Below are 21,025 nucleotides of genomic sequence, written 5' to 3'. Positions count from 1 at the left end.
CAGAATGCTCGGGACCAAGGGTATTCCGGATAAGGGGTCTTTCCGTAATTTGGATCCCAATACCTTAAGTCTGCTAAAAAATCAATAAAACATTAATTAAACCCAATAGGATTGTTTTGCATCCAATAAGGATTATTTATATCTTAGTTGGAATCAATTACAAGGTTCTGTTTTATTTCTACATAGAAAAAGGAAATCAGTTTTAAAATTCTGAATTATTTGATTAAAATGGAGTCTATGGGAGACGGGCATTCCGTAATTCGGAGCTTTCTGGATAACGGGTTTCCGGATAAGGGGTCCGATACCTGTATTAGTAAGGGTTTAAATATGGAAATGGTTTTCCAGATGCAGGAAGAAAGTGCTTCATTTTACATTTTCTATTAACAAAATGAGAAGTTTAAAAACCTTTGTTTTTGTTGTAGCAAAGTAAGCAAGTTTACCTTGCCCATAAGGCAGTCATATGATCATTTGAATATAATGCACTTCCTTGATTAATTTATGTGCAAAGCAGAAACAAACTCCAGTTTAAAGCTCCATTTTAGCATAGACCTGCTAGGAGCAACAAGATGCTACAGCATTTGGTCTAACCTACATTTTTAAATTGACCAGATGCTTGAAGTGATATAAAGCCATTATTTACACAAAGAAAAGAAACAACATTTATGGTTCTTTGCACCATCTGGACTGTATTAATGGCAGTCTTCCTAGCTTAAAACTGACAACAGAGTGATATTTTGTGCTATAAAAGAAATGACATCATAGCCTTCCTTGCAGGGATTTATCCTAATATCTGTGTTCAGACCTGCTCTTGCTAGTGTATGGTTTTTTAAAAATGATTTTGCATTTTAACATCAGGGACACGGCAAAAGATCTACTGTGCAAGAGCTCTGTATGGCCCTTGGAAAGCCTCTTTTTCAATTTAATTGCACAGAGAGGACAGATTACAGCATCCTGCAAGATATCTCCAAAGGACTGGCTGCTGCAGGTAAAGGCATTTTTGTTCTGTATTACACTTCGAAATGAAAGACCTTAAGAGTCACATTAAATACAATTGTTTCATTATGAATTCTCAACTGGGAAAAATTAAACTTTAATACTTTTCATTTTGCTGGACAGGAATAGCTAAAAATATTCCCCCATCCTTAATGCTTAGCCTTCACTGTGATTCCAGTGAATTCTCATTATAAATTATTACAATATTCTCTGCAGTACTCATTTGCAGCAAGGAACATGTCTATGGGCTAATTTGTTAATTCTCTTGCTAAAGTGATTTAATGTTGAAGGCAATCCTTTCCATTATAGTTATACATTTTCAATTAGTTGTAACAGTTCTACAAATAAGTCTTGTGGTCATGTTGGCAGCTGTGGAGCGAGAGTGCAGATTAAATCTTTTCATAATAAAATAAGCATTTGAGACGGAACATGAGGGTGGCTTGCTAATTGTATACAATCCATATCTCATTATCATAGAAAAAGGAAGAGCAGATGGCAGTTTATATCACTGTGATGGTCACTGTGGCTAATCGACCACAGTTTAAGTCTGATAATTGCTTCCATATCAAAAAAACTTTTCATTGAGTAATATCAGTAAACACTATCCATAGCAGTTTAGACATGCATTCATGAGTACTACAAATGTGTTCTTTCATCGAGCATGCTACCAAATGCAGTTCTTAGAATTGTCAACATTATTTTTAATCCTAATAATCCAATAATAAAGAACAATTAGACCAAGCTGACCAAGAGCTGAAAGAGCAATGCTCCATAATTGGACAAAGATGGCTGTTTTGGTATAATGGGCCAGGGCTCACAGCAGCAGCAAGGAAGTATAGTCTGGTTAATATATATGGGCAATGCATAGTGCATTCTAGAATACCATGTAAATATATACAGTGGCTTGCAAAAGTATTCGGCCCCCTTGAACTTTTCCACATTTTGTCACATTACAGCCACAAACATGAATCAGTTTTATTGGAATTCCACGTGAAAGACCAATACAAAGTGGTGTACACGTGAGAAGTGGAAGGAAAATCATACATGATTCCAAACATTTTTTACAAATAAATAACTGCAAAGTGGGGTGTGTGTAATTATTCAGCCCCCTGAGTCAATACTTTGTAGAACCACCTTTTGCTGCAATTACAGCTGCCAGTGTTTTAGGGTATGTCTCTACCAGCTTTGCACATCTAGAGACTGAAATCCTTGCCCATTCTTCTTTGCAAAACAGCTCCAGCTCAGTCAGATTAGATGGACAGCGTTTGTGAACAGCAGTTTTCAGATCTTGCCACAGATTCTCGATTGGATTTAGATCTGGACTTTTACTGGGCCATTCTAACACATGGATATGTTTTGTTTTAAACCATTCCATTGTTGCCCTGGCTTTATGTTTAGGGTCGTTGTCCTGCTGGAAGGTGAACCTCCGCCCCAGTCTCAAGTCTTTTGCAGACTCCAAGAGGTTTTCTTCCAAGATTGCCCTGTATTTGGCTCCATCCATCTTCTCATCAACTCTGACCAGCTTCCCTGTCCCTGCTGAAGAGAAGCACCCCCAGAGCATGATGCTGCCACCACCATATTTGACAGTGGGGATGGTGTGTTCAGAGTGATGTGCAGTGTTAGTTTTCCGCCACACATAGCGTTTTGCATTTTGGCCAAAAAGTTCCATTTTGGTCTCATCTGACCAGAGCACCTTCTTCCACATGTTTGCTGTGTCCCCCACATGGCTTGTGGCAAACTGCAAACGGGACTTCTTTTGGTTTTCTGTTAACAATGGCTTTCTTCTTGCCACTCTTCCATAAAGGCCAACTTTGTGCAGTGCACGACTAATAGTTGTCCTATGGACAGATTCCCCCACCTGAGCTGTAGATCTCTGCAGCTCGTCCAGAGTCACCATGGGCCTCTTGGCTGCATTTCTGATCAGCGCTCTCCTTGTTCGGCCTGTGAGTTTAGGTGGACGGCCTTGTCTTGGTAGGTTTACAGTTGTGCCATACTCCTTCCATTTCTGAATGATCGCTTGAACAGTGCTCCGTGGGATGTTCAAGGCTTTGGAAATCTTTTTGTAGCCTAAGCCTGCTTTAAATTTCTCAATAACTTTATCCCTGACCTGTCTGGTGTGTTTTTTGGACTTCATGGTGTTTTTGCTCCCAATATTCTCTTAGACAACCTCTGAGGCCGTCACAGAGCAGCTGTATTTGTACTGACATTAGATTAGACACAGGTGCACTCTATTTAGTCATTAGCACTCATCAGGCAATGTCTATGGGCAACTGACTGCACTCAGACCAAAGGGGGCTGAATAATTACGCACACCCCACTTTGCAGTTATTTATTTGTAAAAAATGTTTGGAATCATGTATGATTTTCGTTCCACTGATCACGTGTACACCACTTTGTATTGGTCTTTCACGTGGAATGCCAGTAAAATTGATTCATGTTTGTGGCTGCAATGTGACAAAATGTGGAAAAGTTCAAGGGGGCCGAATACTTTTGCAAGCCACTGTATATATAAAAATATTTCTATTGTTTTTACATCCAAGATCAAAATTGCTACGCGTATGGCCACCTTTAATTGTGTTCTGATTATGGTGTAGCCAGAATTTTTTGAAGCCTGTTACCCTTAGGGTAACAGCGTGTGTATGCATTTATAGTTCCTAATTGTTATATACAATGAACTAAGCACCTAGGCTAATTTCATTTATAATTCTTCATACCTAAAGATGGGGTTGTTGGTATTATGAGATTCTCAGTGTATCACATCTAAATGCTATGGCAAAGTTAAGGAGCACAGAAAACTGTTCACAGCTGATTGCTTTCAGTTCTTGTGGTGCAATTTTGCAATTACAGCAGAGATTACAGTGATTATATTCTCATACATGGCTGATAAAAACAAGCATTCTATGTGTACAAGTAGTGCACACTTTTATGTTTCATTTTATTTATTTTACTGCTTGTACTTTATCTTATTGAACATGCTTTACATGTATTGCAGGAGCTTGGATTAGCATCAGTGGACTTGAACAATTGTCACAATCCAGTCTCATGTTGCTTGCACAGCTTTTGGAACAAATCCAATCAGCAAGGCATTGTGGGAAAGAAGCAGTCACTTTACAGCTGGATGAAGTCCCTTTAAACTCAGCAGGAGCTTGCATTGCAATTATTAATAGGTATGAAAGCTTAATTTTGCTTGCTAATTGGGGAGAGTTGTGTGATTCCTTCCACTTGTATTTTATACACCAGTAAATTAGACATTTTGGCAGTCATTGTATCTAGGAAAGAATTATGACTGCAATTACTGTTCAATTAAAAGAATAATATCTGTGTGTTTATAAATAAGAGATTATTCTACAAGCCTGTATTTTTGCATCCATTTGCATTTTTACTTTGCATTTTGTTTTCTGTTTGACATTTGTTTGTAAATTAATGAATATAAATATCTAAAATAAATATATAAAATCACCCCTTGTTATTGTTAATCTACAGCACAGTATCCCTATATACTCATTAATCTATTTATTAACCTATGAATCTTGGAATTTTAGGCATGATACTGATCTAAAAGCTTATTAAACTGTGCTGCTTCTTGTAGGGTTGCCACCTTTTCTGGAACAAATACCATCCTTCCTATATTTTTATGGTTTTTCCCTATTAATGACATTAGCAGTGAGCATCATTTTTACTGTCCAGGCCAGTAAAATACCAGGCAGGTGGCAACACCAGCTCCTTGCTGTGTTCCTTTATACCATCATTAAATGGCTGAGGGTCACCTAAGACATTCACTGGAGAATATTGCAGTCAGCCTTTAGCCAGCACTGCCCACTGATTAATGGAAAAACTATGAACTATGTGTATCCATTGCCGGCTGTATCCATTGTTGCACATACAATCAGATGAGGTTAGAAGCACCATGATACTTTGCAGTGCAGCCAATAGCTCTGCAATAGTTCATCTTTTAAAATCTTGATTAATGGGTCATTTATGTAAATTCCCAAAAATGAGGGAACTGTATGTAATCACCTATTTATGAGACATAATTCATACACTTAATTTATCATCATCATTTGTTCAGTCCTTAGCTATAGCTGTGAATAGTTTCATACCCTCCGTAAATCTACTAGTATAGTCTTTATTGGTGTTTTTTTTTAAATTCACTGTTAAATCAAGTAGGGCTCCTGGAAATCAGATGTGCTAGTGTGTAAATGTCAGTCATGAACACTGATGCTGAGGAGCCAGACCTGTCTCACTCTATACTCTGTATTCTGTACTCTGTATGGATATTGTCCAAAAATGCACTGGATTTAGAATTGTTTCAGAACTCTATTCCAATTTAATGTGGAAACAGTGTAAATGACACTAGCATAAGTCTAACTGTTAAGTCTGAGTGTTCAAATTCTATTCAAATTCAAAATTTTTTTGTCTGATTTAAATCTGTTTAATATGACTCTCTTATCTTTATTAAAATTCAGGCCATATTCCACTGTAAATTGGAATGACTTTCCCCAGCAAAGTAATCTGCCACACGCCCTTCTAAATTGCTTTCGAACTGTCGGAATTTGTGAGGCACCAGTCATTACCATTCTGGAAGCTCAGCTTATCTTGAAAGGTATGGAATCTTTTCTGGGTTTCATTCTAAGGGTTTCTCAGAATAATGCAGTTTTAGCAGTTTTCCCATGCTATTATTGTTATACTTCATTTCTAATGCACCAACATATTCTGCACCTCAGTTCAGTAGAGATCAGAGAAGCAACCACTTAACAAAGTGTATAGATGGATTTGGCACTCAAAAGATATAAGCGTTTCTGTAAAGGACATAATTCTTGTAGTAGGTTTCTGTGTGTTGGAATGGAAAGAAAGGGCTACCTTTTCTAGGACTTCTGCCAATATACTATTGCAAGTGAGGTGAGTCAGTCACCATATTATAGATGTGTCCTTCAGACTGATTCAGCAGCTTATTTGCCCATGTATGGGATTACTCCGATATCACCCTCCTTAGGTGGGCATAATGTTGGACAGATATACTCATTTGGTGACTTTGTCAAGTGAGTCTATCTTATGACCACCTTTATTCTGGGAAAGCATGGGCCTTTCTGAGCTCCAGACCACCCTGAGGCTACCTTCCTCATGCCCCTGCCTCGCCCCGCCAGCTTTGGAGCAGGTCAAGGGGGTGCTGTATTGCTAGTGCAGAGAGTGCAATCACCTTGCCTCATCATAGTAGCACTCCTGTGGGAGAGCATTCCACAACTCTCATAGCTCTCAATGTTAAAAGAAAACATTTCTGTATATTGATATGGAACCTCCTTTCTTCTAATCAAAACTGTTTTAATTTTGCCCTTGACAAGTTTGGGGTCTTAGACTAAGGCAGGCATTGCAAGTTTGAAAGCGTTTAAGAGATAAAATAATGGTAAATGTGAATTTCTTTACAAAGCATTTGTTGGGAAATAATAAGTCAAAGTTGATGCTATTGTAGTGTGCAGGGCCTAAACTAGGGTAGGCAGAAGAGGCACCCTTCTAGGGCGCAACAGCTTCCCAATTACACCAGTGTGAGGTGGCAGACCGGGTTGCCTAGGGCACCCGGTCGGCTTGGCCTGCCCCTTGTGGTGAGTGGAAATGTTGGTCCTGGTGATGAGTTGAAATATTGGTTGGTTAACAGTAATAGTGAAGTCCACTAAAATGTGTATGTATATATATAAGGGAATAAAAGAGAGGTAGTCCTCATAGACTATACAGACAGTGCTGTAAGGTCCAGGCCATTGCTATATGCAGAGGAAAGCCAATGCTTTTGATTATAACGGCAAATCTCCTTTGCTATTGTTCTCTGTGGCATATTTACAGCTCAGTTACAAATTTCATCATAGCAGCAACTGGCATTAAATCTAAATAATAGAGATAATTTTTTTTCTCCATAGAATTGTACACCATGCTTTGCTGTAATTATTTCAGTTACACAATGATTTACAAGAGCTTTGTGCAGCAGTAAAGTTATCATTATAAAAAATAATAGACACAACAAGATGAAGGCATTTTATGAAATATTTTAACTGCTATTCATTCATGGTAATTATATGAAAAAAATAAATTTGGCAGTCAGTCATAACAAGCCGGCAGAAAGCCACCAGAGCAGATGGATGACAGGGTACGAAGCCAGCAGAAATGTGTAAATGCATCTAATGTGTTTATTGAGGAGAGAATTCCAAGCCAGACATACAAAAGGCCACAATATCCAAGCTGCTGTTTGGAATGGAATGGCAGCATGTTGTTTCTTCTAAAAAAAAACAAAAACCCAGAAGAAATATAGTGTTAGTGGTTACGCAAACTATATTTCTTGTTTGACTGTATAAGTATAATATTTTTTGGTATTTTGCAGTTCTAATTTTATACCAGGTAACTTTAAAGAGCAGTTGTGTTTTGAATTAATGGAATGTAGTATTTGAATTTAATATAAAGTTACATAACATAATATGTGCTTAAACATTTTTGCTATTCATTTTGTCCAAATTGACATTTCCAGAAATAAACATGTAAAAATACATGTTTTTTTGATGTTATAAAATGGAGGACAAGCTGTATTTGCAAAAAAAAGGAAAAAGTTTGTTTCACTGTATGGCAATATGAAACCAATGTAAAACTGCTGGAGCACCTGCAAGATTCCAGTACATGATACTGACTTTCACTGACTATAGCTATACAACATGATTTACATGAAGTTTGGGGGAATTTCCAAATGCCAAAAAGAGTAGTTATCACTTGAAACTGAAACCAGGTCTACCCAATTCAGGCAGGACATACTTCTTTTGCATCCTAAGACAGACTATTTCTTGGTGTCAGGGTGAATGTTGAAACTTTAGTTGCATGGGCATGATTGCATTTTACAACTGAAAGTGGCACTTGATTTCCATTAACATGCTATACTTACTTTTTTTAGCATCATGTAGAACACTAGTGATGTTGCATTAACTGCAGCAAATTAAGGCAATATTAGTTACTCTGTTGAATGTTTTACACATATTTTTAATAAACTAGTTTGATAATATGTTGTACTTATATCAGCTCTCAGTAGATTTTAATAAATCTTGTTATATTTTAATAAAAGAGATCTATCTCTCGCTTTTCATGGATAAGTATGTTCATTATTTTATATTGCAAAAATGGAAAGCAAGCTTTTAATGAACTTTGCTGCTCTTATAGTATATAAAAAAAACATAGTAACTTAGGTTGAAAACACATGTCCATAGAGTTTACAAAAGAGTTTTATTTTTATTTATATTAAGTACTAGAATAAGCATAATATATAACACCATTCTTTTGCTTCATACAAGTCCTGTGAGAACGGTTTGTTTGTGCTTACTATATATATACAGTGGTGTGAAAAACTATTTGCCCCCTTCCTGATTTCTTATTCTTTTGCATGTTTGTCACACAAAATGTTTCTGATCATCAAACACATTTAACTATTAGTCAAAGATAACACAAGTAAACACAAAATGCAGTTTTTAAATGAAGGCTTACGTTATTAAGGGAGAAAAAAAACTCCAAATCTACATGGCCCTGTGTGAAAAAGTGATTGCCCCCTTGTTAAAAAATAACTTAACTGTGGTTTATCACACCTGAGTTCAATTTCTGTAGTCACCCCCAGGCCTGATTACTGCCACACCTGTTTCAATCAAGAAATCACTTAAATAGGAGCTACCTGACACAGAGAAGTAGACCAAAAGCACCTCAAAAGCTAGACATCATGCCAAGATCCAAAGAAATTCAGGAACAAATGAGAACAAAAGTAATTGAGATCTATCAGTCTGGTAAAGGTTATAAAGCCATTTCTAAAGCTTTGGGACTCCAGCGAACCACAGTGAGAGCCATTATCCACATATGGCAAAAACATGGAACAGTGGTGAACCTTCCCAAAATTACCCCAAGAGCGCAGAGACAACTCATCCAAGAGGCCACAAAAGACCCCAGGACAACATCTAAAGAACTGCAGGCCTCACTTGCCTCAATTAAGGTCAGTTTTCACGACTCCACCATAAGAAAGAGACTGGGCAAAAACAGCCTGCATGGCAGATTTCCAAGGCGCAAACCACTTTTAAGCAAAAAGAACATTAAGGCTCATCTCAATTTAGCTAAAAAACATCTCAATGATTGCCAAGACTTTTGGGAAAATACCTTGTGGACCGACGAGACAAAAGTTGAACTTTTTGGAAGGTGCGTGTCCCATTACATCTGGCATAAAAGTAACACAGCATTTTAGAAAAAGAACATCATACCAACTGTAAAATATGGTGGTGGTAGTGTGATGGTCTGGGGTTGTTTTGCTGCTTCAGGACCTGGAAGGCTTGCTGTGATAGATGGAACCATGAATTCTACTGTCTACCAAAAAATCCTGAAGGAGAATGTCCGGCCATCTGTTCGTCAACTCAAGCTGAAGCGATCTTGGGTGCTGCAGCAGGACAATGACCCAAAACACACCAGCAAATCCACCTCTGAATGGCTGAAGAAAAACAAAATGAAGACTTTGGAGTGGCCTAGTCAAAGTCCTGACCTGAATCCTATTGAGATGTTGTGGCATGACCTTAAAAAGGCGGTTCATGCTAGAAAACCCTCAAATAAAGCTGAATTACAACAATTCTGCAAAGATGAGTGGGCCAAAATTCCTCCAGAGCGCTGTAAAAGACTCGTGGCAAGTTATCGCAAACGCTTGATTGCAGTTATTGCTGCTAAGGGTGGCCCAACCAGTTATTAGGTTCAGGGGGCAATTACTTTTTCACACAGGGCCATGTAGGTTTGAATTTTTTTTCTCCCTAAATAATAAAAACCCTCATTTAAAAACTGCATTTTGTGTTTACTTGTGTTATCTTTGACTAATAGTTAAATGTGTTTGATGATCAGAAACATTTTGTGTGACAAACATGCAAAAGAATAAGAAATCAGGAAGGGGGCAAATAGTTTTTCACACCACTGTATATATATATATATATATATATATATATATATATATATATAATGTACTTGCTTGGAACAAAACTGACCAATAACTAATTGTATCTACTAATTCACAAGGTTTTTCAAATGTTGGATTTCTGGCACAGAAGCTTAATGCCCTTCTCGAATCATTTTCAAAGATGTGCCAACCATCCACGTTAGGAGCTTTTTCAACAGGAGTAGGTAAGAATAATTTCCTGTCCTAAAAAGTATCTTTTTAAGCTGCTGATTTTGTTTGAAACCTCTTATGATGAAGTGTATTTCTTCTTTTGGACATTATTTCAAGGAAAACATCCATACTTATCTGCCCGTGGAATCAACAATTTGCTTGCTGAAGCTGGTGAATGCCTTAAGTGTCTCCAAACAGCCCAGGAGGAAAGTAAAGGTACTTTACTAAGCAAATGGAAGCCAATGTTGGTATTAAAACCTTTTAGTTTATTAAATGAGACATATTGGATAAATGGGAAAAACCCTAATTATGTAGGTAATTATGAATAATATTCTGTGCTGGTTTCACTTTGTGCTAAAAATGTATCCTATCTGTAACAATGGCCCCTTTCTTGGTGCTCCCTATAGATCCTATCACTTCTCTGACCATGTTTGAAACAAAGGGTGGGTGTGTCCTAATGGTCAGTGCCAGAGAGCCATAAGGCAATATTACTATCTTTTCTAAATACAAAGGAAGGAGGCTAATCCAGGATGGCAAAGTACACTAGTGCGTACATTCACATCTCTATTTTAGGCAGTGCCAACTAAATTTTTACTGTACACTCATTTGTGGCTTTACAATGATACCAGATACTTATAAGCAAATTATATTTAGCTAAATTCTTAACTCTTTTTGGCTTGATTCATACAGATTATGATTGTTCTTTACTGACAAACCTAATCTCTCATTAATGGGCAGAAAAATGGTTCACCATGATTCCTATCAAGGATGAAAAAGTATAGATTTGCTCATGTCTAGTCAAAGCAAACCTTACTAAAATGACATTCTGTTTAAGTATAGGTATGGGATCCCTTATCTGGAAACCAGTTATCCAGAAAGCTCCGAATTACCGAAAGCCTGTCTCCCATAGACTCCATTATAATCAAATAATTGAGAATTTTAAAACTGATTTCCTTTTTCTCTGTAATAATAAAACAGCATCTTGTAATTGATCCCAACTAAGATATAAATAATCCTTATTGGATGCAAAACCATACTGTTGGATTTAAATAATGTTTTATTGGTATGGAGATCCAAATTACGGAAAGACCCCTTATCTGGAATACCCTTGGTTCCGAGCATTCTGGAAAATGGGTCCTATACATGTATTACATCTTAATCAGCATCTGAAAAAAAGATTTCTTCTTGTTAAGGAGATAAGGATGAATACAGCAAGGGGCAGATTTATTAAAATGTGAGTTTAGCGCTTAATACATAAAAACTCACTCATGTTCTATTCATTCCTATGGGATTTTTAGAAGCGTATTTATCAATGGGTTAAAGTTAGAGTTCAATATTTGAAAAATACAAATGAATAGAACAAGGGTAAGTTTTTATCTATTGAGCCCTAAACTCACATTTTGATAAATCTGCCCCTGAGCAGATTGAGCTACAGAGATGGAATGGAAAATAAATCCTATATGAAGGAGTTTGTCACTTTTATTTTGGTGAAATAACTATTGCTGGCACCTCATTTATAAACAGGCAGCATCAATATAATATATGCTGCAGATGGAGAAATACATGAGTCAGCTCCATTTTCGGCCATTTGACTTCAGCATAAATTGCTTGCTTGTCTATGAAACTATCCAACAAACTGAATGGTACTTTGAAAGATTTATTTTTATATTAACAGTTTCACATTGAGTTTTCCATTTATGTTTATGTAATACATCTCTGCTGAAGTTATAGTGTAACATTATTATTTCATGGTCTGCCGAATTGCTTTTTGTGTAATGAATCGCCTACAAACACTTTACAGCTAGAAAAAATACATTGTTAGGTAGGTGAATTCCAAAGTGTGAATGGTGATAAATGAGCTCTATCGTTCATTTTTCTAACAGTGTTATCGAAAAGATCCTATTCACCACAGTATAAAAGTACTTGGGAAATAAACTGTACTTCACTATTTAGTCACAGATGTAGAAAATGTTCATGGACACCTAGGTTTTAGGTCTTTATAATGATAATTAGCATAACTATAAATCATGCTTCTTTATCCCTTTAGAACTGGAGAATAAGAAATGTCATGCAGCATTAATATTAATGCTGATTATAATAATGTAATAAAGTAATAAAAAAGCCACATGCATTGCATGTGCAAGGCCATGCCTGAAGGATCTGGCACTGTAATATAGCAGATGCTAAATTGCATGTGGTGCTAGTGACCTAATCTCGTCATTATTTCGCCTTCTTTGTCGTCCTCTACTTTTCCTAGATATTTGTTCCTTGTCATCCTTTTCTACAAATATGTATTAACATTTTCCTTCTAGGTTATTGAGGCTCTGATAGTGGGGTTAAAAATTAGCTTGGCTTTTAAAAGTTTTTAAAATGTTTTAGGTATGGTTTATTGACGGTAAAGCTTTAGTATTTGTAGATGTAACAAAATGTTAGTGTTGTAATTTTAATATTTCAAGCCCTACACCTATACAACTTTGGTGTGAAAAGCATTTACATGGCCAGCTAGCATAGGTAGTGTCTGTTGGGCAATTATGGATGCACATGACAAACAAATAAAATCCATGATTTTCTAGCCCATGTAAAAGTATCTCCTTAATTATTCCCTTTACCTGTTGTCATGCTTTATTCCCATTAAGGCACTAAGTTTTCCCAGTAGCAGTAACCCAATAAGATGTTTGCTTTTAAACAGATGACTGGTAAATTCTACTTACTGATTGGTTGCTATGGGTTAATGCTCCCATAAATGTTCACTGGGGATTTTTATGTGTACTTTATTATTCTATCTGTATCATAATATGTGCACTGCTGCAGTATGCACTGATTCATCTGTACACTCATATTGTGATTGGCATGGGTTTTGCAGGGGTTTTATTGGCTATATAATAGCAATATTTATATTTATATATTTATAACAATTATCACTCAGAGAGGTAGATACTGCCCAATTAAATAATTCCCAAACCTACAGATTACTGGAAGCTATGTCTGATGCCAGGGAGATTTTTGTTGTGCAGATATGGGATCCATTATCTGGAAACCTGTTATCCAGAAAGCTCATTATTGAAAGATCATCTCCCATAGACTCTATTCTAATCAAATAATTTATTTCTTAAACAATTAGTTCCTTTTTTCTGTAATAATAAAACAGTACCTTGTACTTGATCCAGCTTAGATATAATGAATCCTTATTGGGGCCAAAACAATACTATTGGTTTTATATAATGCTGAAATGTTTTTTTTTTAGCAGACTTAAGGCATGGAGATCCAAACTAGAGAAAGACCACTAAAAAACCCTACGTCCTGAGCATTCTGGATAACAGGCCCCATATCTGTATTGCATAATAACATTTTATATAGATTTTTTTTAAATTAAGTTCTGATTTCTTTTATAGTAGATTTCATGCAGTATGTAAACTGGAGGCTCCTAAATCATCTAAATAATTCAAAATTACTTTGAATGCTGTTCAAGGCTATGACCTGGAGGACAGCACTAGATTGCTCAACATGTCTTACAGAACAAACACTACAGCCTGCTGGGTGCTGATAATACATTTATGGCCACATTGATATTAAGATGTATAAAGTGTACATTTATCACTGCTGGACTGTATTCATTCAGTGATGTCTTGTTGCAAATGCTCATGCATATGCCCATCTTGTATTATAACACTGAAATCTCCATTCCTGTTTATGTATGTATCTGCTGACAAATTGTCCTTCGCATGATAAGAACTGTGTGCGTATGACTATATTTATCTATTCGATCAAGTCCTCTCCTTGCTCAGTGCTTTTGACTGCAGCTGACAGAAATGATTATAGCTTGTGAATAATAATGCAGTGCTGCATGGCTCTAGGAAGGATGGTTCATCACTGCGCATTTTTTCTTTTCAAATAACAGAGCGACTATAAAGAGCCATCTTTCTTCCTGGAAAACCAGTTATTAATCTCTTAGCAGCACATTTCCATATCATTTTGAACACTTATTTCCTTGCTCAGATATTACAGAAGCCAGCATTTGTGTCAGCTCTGATGCAGTGCAACATGCCAGAAGATAAAAAGGCATAAATACCGCTGTGATCCCTCTGCATTACTAACCAGATACTGACATTTTGAAATCTGACCAATTTGTAACTGGCCCAGGTCTCAGCTTGGGTTCTGTGTAGAATCCATAGTTACAGAATTTTAAGCGTGTTAATGTGCAAGAATGTGTGGATTTAGAAAGACTGTGGCCAGTAGATGAGCAGATTAAGTAAACATATGGGGAATGTAATAAAAGTCTTTCATAGAAATTTGTTTCAGAAACTAAGAAATGTTAATTAGACAGTAACTACATTGCAAATATTTATTGCACATGGCACATTTTTAAAGATCTGCTGGAACGTTCATATTTTTTGTTGCAAAAAGGATTTTCTTTTTAAGAAGTTTTAATATGGGCACTAAAAAAACAAAAGGAATTCTGCGAATGAATTCCAAACAAGCTCCAAAAAAAATCCCATTTACATGAAACCACACACGTGGTTTACCATCGGTCACACAAAAGATCGTTCCAACCCCCCACTGACATTCAGGACTGAATTGTCAGATATGGAGGTAAAAACAATAGGATTTCTACCTTCTTCTGCCGATTGAGCCCTGAAGGTAGATTTTACTCAGGTGCCTTCAATGGCGCCCGATCAAAATCCTTTAACCCACAGCCTTCTGTGATATCTGTCACCTCGCTGAGTTGCCATACACACACCAAATATCGTATGAAACGAGGTTTCGTACAATATTATCGGTGCGTGTATGGCCAGCTTAAAGCTCACCCACTGGGCTTTTAAAGAAGAAGCCAGGATAATAGCTGATCAAATTCCCAATTACGGCCCTTTTCCCCCTTTTTGGGGCTCATCGGTGTAGTGGAGGATTTTCTGATCAGCTTAGGTAGGCACTGACACCAACTAGAAAACACACTAGTTTCTATAGGCTTATAAAGCTTAAATTAATATGTTTAAAGGAAAAATTGGATATCTGCTCACAACTTAATGACCTAGTAAGTATTCTGGTAGGGATAACAGGAGCTTGTATACCTGTAATAGTTGTGGAAGGTTTAACCTGATCAGAATGCATGGCAAAAGAGTTGCAAATGCAGGAATACTATTGTGCCCCTATCATATTGTCAGTTTCCATAACACGTTCGGTGTTCTCCAGCCCTAGAGATTGGGGTGTGGGATATAGCACTGAGCTAAAAGAATCTTTAGCAACCCCACTATTTACCCTAAGCAAGGAAGGAGAGTTGCGAAGATCCTTAGGGCTCATGTCCTTCAACCACAAAATCTTTCCGCTCTAATCTTGTGATATTTCAGCATTTGACATTCAAACATTTGAAATTTCTTTTTACTGTCTTTACTTTAGTATATTAAATAAAAAGGAATGAATCTTAAACACCCCTGACACTGCAAAAACAATGCACATACAGCAGCCACAAGAGCCAGTTACTAATCAATAATCTGTTCTTAACAAGGCTACAGAGGTTTCATTATCCACTGTAGCAAATAAGCATTCGCACATACTGTGTACCCCAAGGTGTAATTATAAAAGTTTGTACCAGTGGGTATTAGGCTAAGTCACATTCTAAACCTTTGATTTTATTAAAAATTTGGTTAAGTAGTCTAACCACACAACATGTATATTACCATGCAAACGTAAACTTAAAATCAATAGAAAATTAATTCCTTGACAAGTTCATTTGCACTTTATAGAATATATAATAAATAGTATGATGCTTTGTAGTTAGCATTATCTTCATATGGAAGATTGTTTTTTTCCCCTACCAAAATAAATGTTTTATCTCCATAAACGATGCATCCTCACAGAGCATGTAACTGCCTGTCTAGATCTAATATCAGAGAAAGGATAAATGTTTGTGTTTTACAAGGCCAGATCTTATTCAGTGGACAAATTAGGTTAACCAGCCTTCCTTGGAGAATGAACCCAGACACACATTACTGCATTTTCTTCTTGCCTGGATAGATTCAAAGTGACTCAGACACATTAACAAAGGAAAGACATTACAAGTGTACCTGTGATAACAAAATAACAGACGGCAGTTCATGTTTTATAGTTATTGAGGAGCCAGGCTTGCACAGATTTTCATTATACAGAGTATTTCCATGTAAAAACCAAATACTTTTGTCAAGTATATTTGTCATACTAAATATTATGGACATCAGTGGCATAACACTAGGCTTCTCCATGCAGTATATATGAGATTTTATGGGTGAGTATCAACATTAATCCACCAATAGAATTTGATGCATGCCTAAGAAATATCACTACTGATTATGATTAGTAGCAAGGATTTTTACAGGGTTTTCCCATGAAAAAAAAAAAACATTTTTTGTTATAAATCTCCCATCAAAGTTACTTTATAACATAAATAACCAAATAATAACCAAAATGCATCCTTTTTTGGTAGAGGGCCAACTCCACTTGCCTTACAATTTTACTGTGTAACCTTGGAGTTCATGACAAGAAGAATTCCTGGGTGAGGGCGAGACAGATTTTAGATTTTGCTTTTTGATACACAAATGGGAAATATTTTCGACTGCAGATACAACATTTTTGTAATAATATTTGATATTGGAGAGATAAGGAGACATTTTATTTCAGACCAAAACCATAGTGGCCTCTAAATCACACTGCATTGTACACTATTCACTGTTTTGGCAAGGCACCTTATTTTATAAAATGTAAATTTATATTTCGTTTGATATGATGACTTCTTAGGGTCTGTATACATTTCCTGTGACTTCAAACGTTTTCTGTATTAACTGTGGCCCTTAGATTGACTGTTTTGTTTCTGTAACAGCACAAGAACTTAAATATACAGAGGAGGACTGTCAACTGGGCATTGAGGAAAAGGCAATAATATTGGCTATCTATCACAATTGGCTTCCACAGATATCTCAAGATATGAAATATATTTTAAAGTCCATGGTTTCTCTTGAATGGCCAAGTGCTTTAATTTTTTTCAATACCTTAAATAATGATAATAAAATGGGTAAGTTTCTTACCTTACTTTACCTTAAATAGAACATAAACATTTGAGAACATAGCTCAATATATGAATGGAAGAAACATCCCCATCTTTCACACTCACTATATGATTTTGAGGGTTTGTAGAATTTTTGTCATTTTATTTAACAAGTATTACCTTATGTAATGGATCACAGCATTGTGTTTATTTTTGATTGTTACGTTATCTATTTTGAGGAAATTTAGCACGAATTTCCCCACATCTTCTCCAATTTCAGATACCTTCATAATTTGCTTAAGTATTTCAATTGCAAAAATAGAGTTTACCACAGAAATATTCTCCCACTTTAGAAGCCTATTTATCAAATGGTGAACTCTAACTTCCATTGATCCATTGATAAATACACATCTAAAAATCCCATAGGCATCAATAGAATGAATGAATAGGTGAATTTTTCTGTGGTTATACTCTAATCTCACATTTTGATGAATCTGCCCCTTCATTTTGTTTCCTTAAATGCATACGGTAAGGGAAACAAAATTTCTGTAAATATGTTTATTTTAACGTGCAATCATATAAAACTTGTTTCTCCAACTAAATCTGTTATGTCTATTTGGCTCCAGATGGTCTGCTGTCTGCAGTCATTGATGCAAAATATGCTCTCGGACAGCAGGTTCCCTCATCTGAATGTGCAGGAGAAACCTTGGTCCCAAGTGCAATAATAAAAGCAGTAGAACAATGTCATATTTTTCCCAGTAATGCATTTGTATCCAAAGTATCCCATCTGGTTCAGCTGGCGTCAAAGTTCCAAACAGTAAGTACACATGTAGCTCATAATGACTAATATGAACGCACCATGAAAATGATTGAAAAGATTGCTTTTGCGGTGAGCTAGAGACTCTTTAAATACAGATACCTAACACACAGAATGTACATTATCAGCCATGCCGAACCTTGCAAAGAACAAAGTCTCCCTTACCAGTAGCGATGAGCGAATCTGTTCCGTTTCACTTTGGCGAAAAGTTCGTAAAACGGCGAAAATGTTGTGCCACAAAAAAATTTTGTCGCCCGCGACTATTCTTGCGGCATTTTTTGGACGCGTAACTATTCTTTTGATGTGCGACTATTCTTGCGACAATTTTTGGAGGTGCAGTGAATTTTTCTGCGCAAATTATGGCATGGATAGGACTAGAAGGTAATAGCAGGGTAGCACATAGTGTATTCATAAATAATGCATTAAATAAACCACTTCTAAGGGGCACATTTACTAACCCACGAACGGGTCGAAATGAGTCCGATTGCGTTTTTTTCGTAATGATCGGTATTTTGCGATTTTTTCGTATTTTTTGCGATTTTTTCGGCGTCTTTACGAATTTTTCGTTACCAATACGATTTTTGCGCAAAAACGCGAGTTTTTGTAGCCATTACGAAAGTTGCGTAAAATCTGGCGATTTTTCGTAGCGTTAAAACTTGCGCAAAAAGTTGCGCTTTTTTCGTAGCGTTAAAACTTACGCGAAACTTCGCACCTTTTAAGTTTTAACGCTACGAAAAAGGCGCAACTTTTCGTGTAAGTTTTAACGCTACGAAAAAATCGGGCGATTTTACGCAACTTTCGTAATGGCTACGAAAAACTCGCGTTTTTACGCAAAAATCGTATTGGTAACGAAAAATTCGTAAAGACGCCGAAAAAATCGCAAAAAATACGAAAAAGTCGCAGAATGTTCGTTTTCAAGTCGGAACTTTTCCAATTCGGGTCGGATTCGTGGGTTAGTAAATCAGCCCCTAAGTGTTTTGTTACCTTGATACCTTGGTTAATCATTTTATCATGTGGGTTGCTAAGGTTTATTGCCTGTTCTTTCAATTAATAACACTTTGTTTGGTACTGACAGGTAATTAGCACACAAAAGCAATTTTTTATAACTGAAATTTGAAAAAGTATGATAAAACATTTCATACATTTTAAAGGAAACATACATTAAAGGTCTTAATAACTGTGAAACAATATATAAAGATCTATCTATCATCATCTTTTTATTGTATACTTAGGGGCTGATTTACTTACCCACTAACGGGTCGAATGGAGTCCGATTGCGTTTTTTTCGTAATGATCGGTATTTTGCGATTTTTTCGGATTCTTTACGAATTTTTCGTTACCAATACGATTTTTGCGTAAAAACGCGAGTTTTCCTATCCATTACGAAAGTTGCGTAAAAAGTTGCGCATTTTTCGTAGCGTTAAGTTTTAACGCTACGAAAAATGCGCAACTTTTCGCGTAAGTTTTAACGGTACGAAAAATGCGCAACTTTTTACGCAACTTTCGTAATGGATACGAAAAACACGCGTTTTTACGCAAAAATCGTATTGGTAACGAAAAATTCGTACAGAATCCGAAAAAATCGCAAAACATACGAAAAAGTCGCAAAATGTTCGTTTTCAAGTCGGAACTTTTCCAATTCGGGTCGGATTCGTGGGTTAGTATACTTATGGTTTTAAAATTTGTGTGCTATATTTGTTTTTGTAAAGAAATATAATTGTCAGTCCAGCCACCCTTTTCATAAATTGTCCTCAGCAACCATACAGGTTGACCACCCCAAGGCCAGCCCCGCATAGTCAGAGAAAGAGAGAACCATTTCAACGTATATAAGACCACGGAACAGCCTCTTTTAAAAATAATTGTAATTACATAACAAGTTGAAAATAAACCTGTTGCATGTGCAGAGCACTCACACGGACAACAATCCACTTTGTAAGAGTAATACTGATGATCATAACCACTCATATCCGCTATACTCTACACAAGTGTTTCTCTCTCATACATGTAACTGCATTGACACCACAAACTTTGATAAAACTTTAAATGGGGGCCTTACACAGATTATCCATAGGATTAGAGTACTAATTCACGAAATATGCTAGTGCCAAAAAAGCGATATATTCACCTATAATCTACATTCTTTCCAGAATCTGAATGTAACTCATTTATTTAAACCCTGGGCACAAGTGCAAGTGCAGTGACCCCTTAGGGCTCATTTACAATGCCCCATACTGTGCAACATATAGTCCCAGTTCATATATCAAAGGTATAAAAAGCAAAAAATGGTTTAAAAGAGTGCATGAGTACAAAGAGGTGCAAGTACATTTGTGAATAGCTTTTTTTATTTCATGACGATTTGTACCCATTTTTTGTACCCAGTGTTCTTAATAAGTCTTTAGGTTTCATCTTATGTATGTTTATTGAACGAGTAATGCAAAGAGTGGGCTGCTTATTTAACAAAAGTTAAAAACAAGCACTATTATAATAACCTATAGCAATCTTTTTAGCAATTAGTTTAATGTCTACTGGACTGGTCGCTAAGGATTAATGTATAAGTGCAGTTTTGCCCAATTATTTCATAATAAAAGGTAGTATAAAGACATTATCCATGTTATAAACAATGTAATGATTATGATGCACTTTTGCTTTTTTTAAAAGATGGTGGTTACAGGCCCTCCAGGATGTGGAAAGACTCAGTGCATAAAAACCTGCTTGGAAACTCTCAAAGTAGAGGGAAAGAAGGTCACCACAACCACTGTTTTCATCAATGCTCTCCAGCCTGGCCATCTCATGGGGTTCATGAATGATGAGTAAGAATCCTTCTTGAAACTTTTACTTTATATTTATAAAGATGTCTTTAAAGCAGAGGGGCATTTAAAGCAGTTTTACAGACATGTATACTGCATCTGTTATGATTAATATACAGATATTTAATGTCTATTGCTTGTATGAAACTGACTGGTATCACTGATTTCTATATTAATATCTTGCTAGCTTCATCTTACTATGCTAAGTCAATTTTTTTATTTAGGATTAAGTATTACATTTCTAAAAAAAC

General features: G+C 36.3%; 1 protein-coding gene across 2 annotated transcripts in view; it reads left to right on the top strand.

Moving 5' to 3' along the window:
* The window catches only part of LOC100488188 (dynein beta chain, flagellar outer arm), a 237,488-nt gene that overhangs the window by 60,575 nt on the left and 155,888 nt on the right, over positions 1-21,025 (top strand). For both annotated transcript variants that reach the window (XM_031896974.1, XM_031896973.1), the window contains exons 42-49: positions 856-985; positions 3,986-4,160; positions 5,460-5,596; positions 10,048-10,152; positions 10,256-10,354; positions 16,986-17,177; positions 17,777-17,967; positions 20,626-20,777. In XM_031896974.1, the coding sequence (XP_031752834.1) occupies positions 856-985; positions 3,986-4,160; positions 5,460-5,596; positions 10,048-10,152; positions 10,256-10,354; positions 16,986-17,177; positions 17,777-17,967; positions 20,626-20,777 (1,181 nt within the window). The remainder of the gene's footprint in view (positions 1-855; positions 986-3,985; positions 4,161-5,459; positions 5,597-10,047; positions 10,153-10,255; positions 10,355-16,985; positions 17,178-17,776; positions 17,968-20,625; positions 20,778-21,025) is intronic.

Source organism: Xenopus tropicalis, chromosome 2 (assembly GCF_000004195.4).
Source record: "Xenopus tropicalis strain Nigerian chromosome 2, UCB_Xtro_10.0, whole genome shotgun sequence".
Lineage (NCBI taxonomy): Eukaryota > Metazoa > Chordata > Amphibia > Anura > Pipidae > Xenopus > Xenopus tropicalis.
Note: the sequence above shows the minus strand (reverse complement) of the source record. Positions and strands in the feature narration are given on the sequence as shown.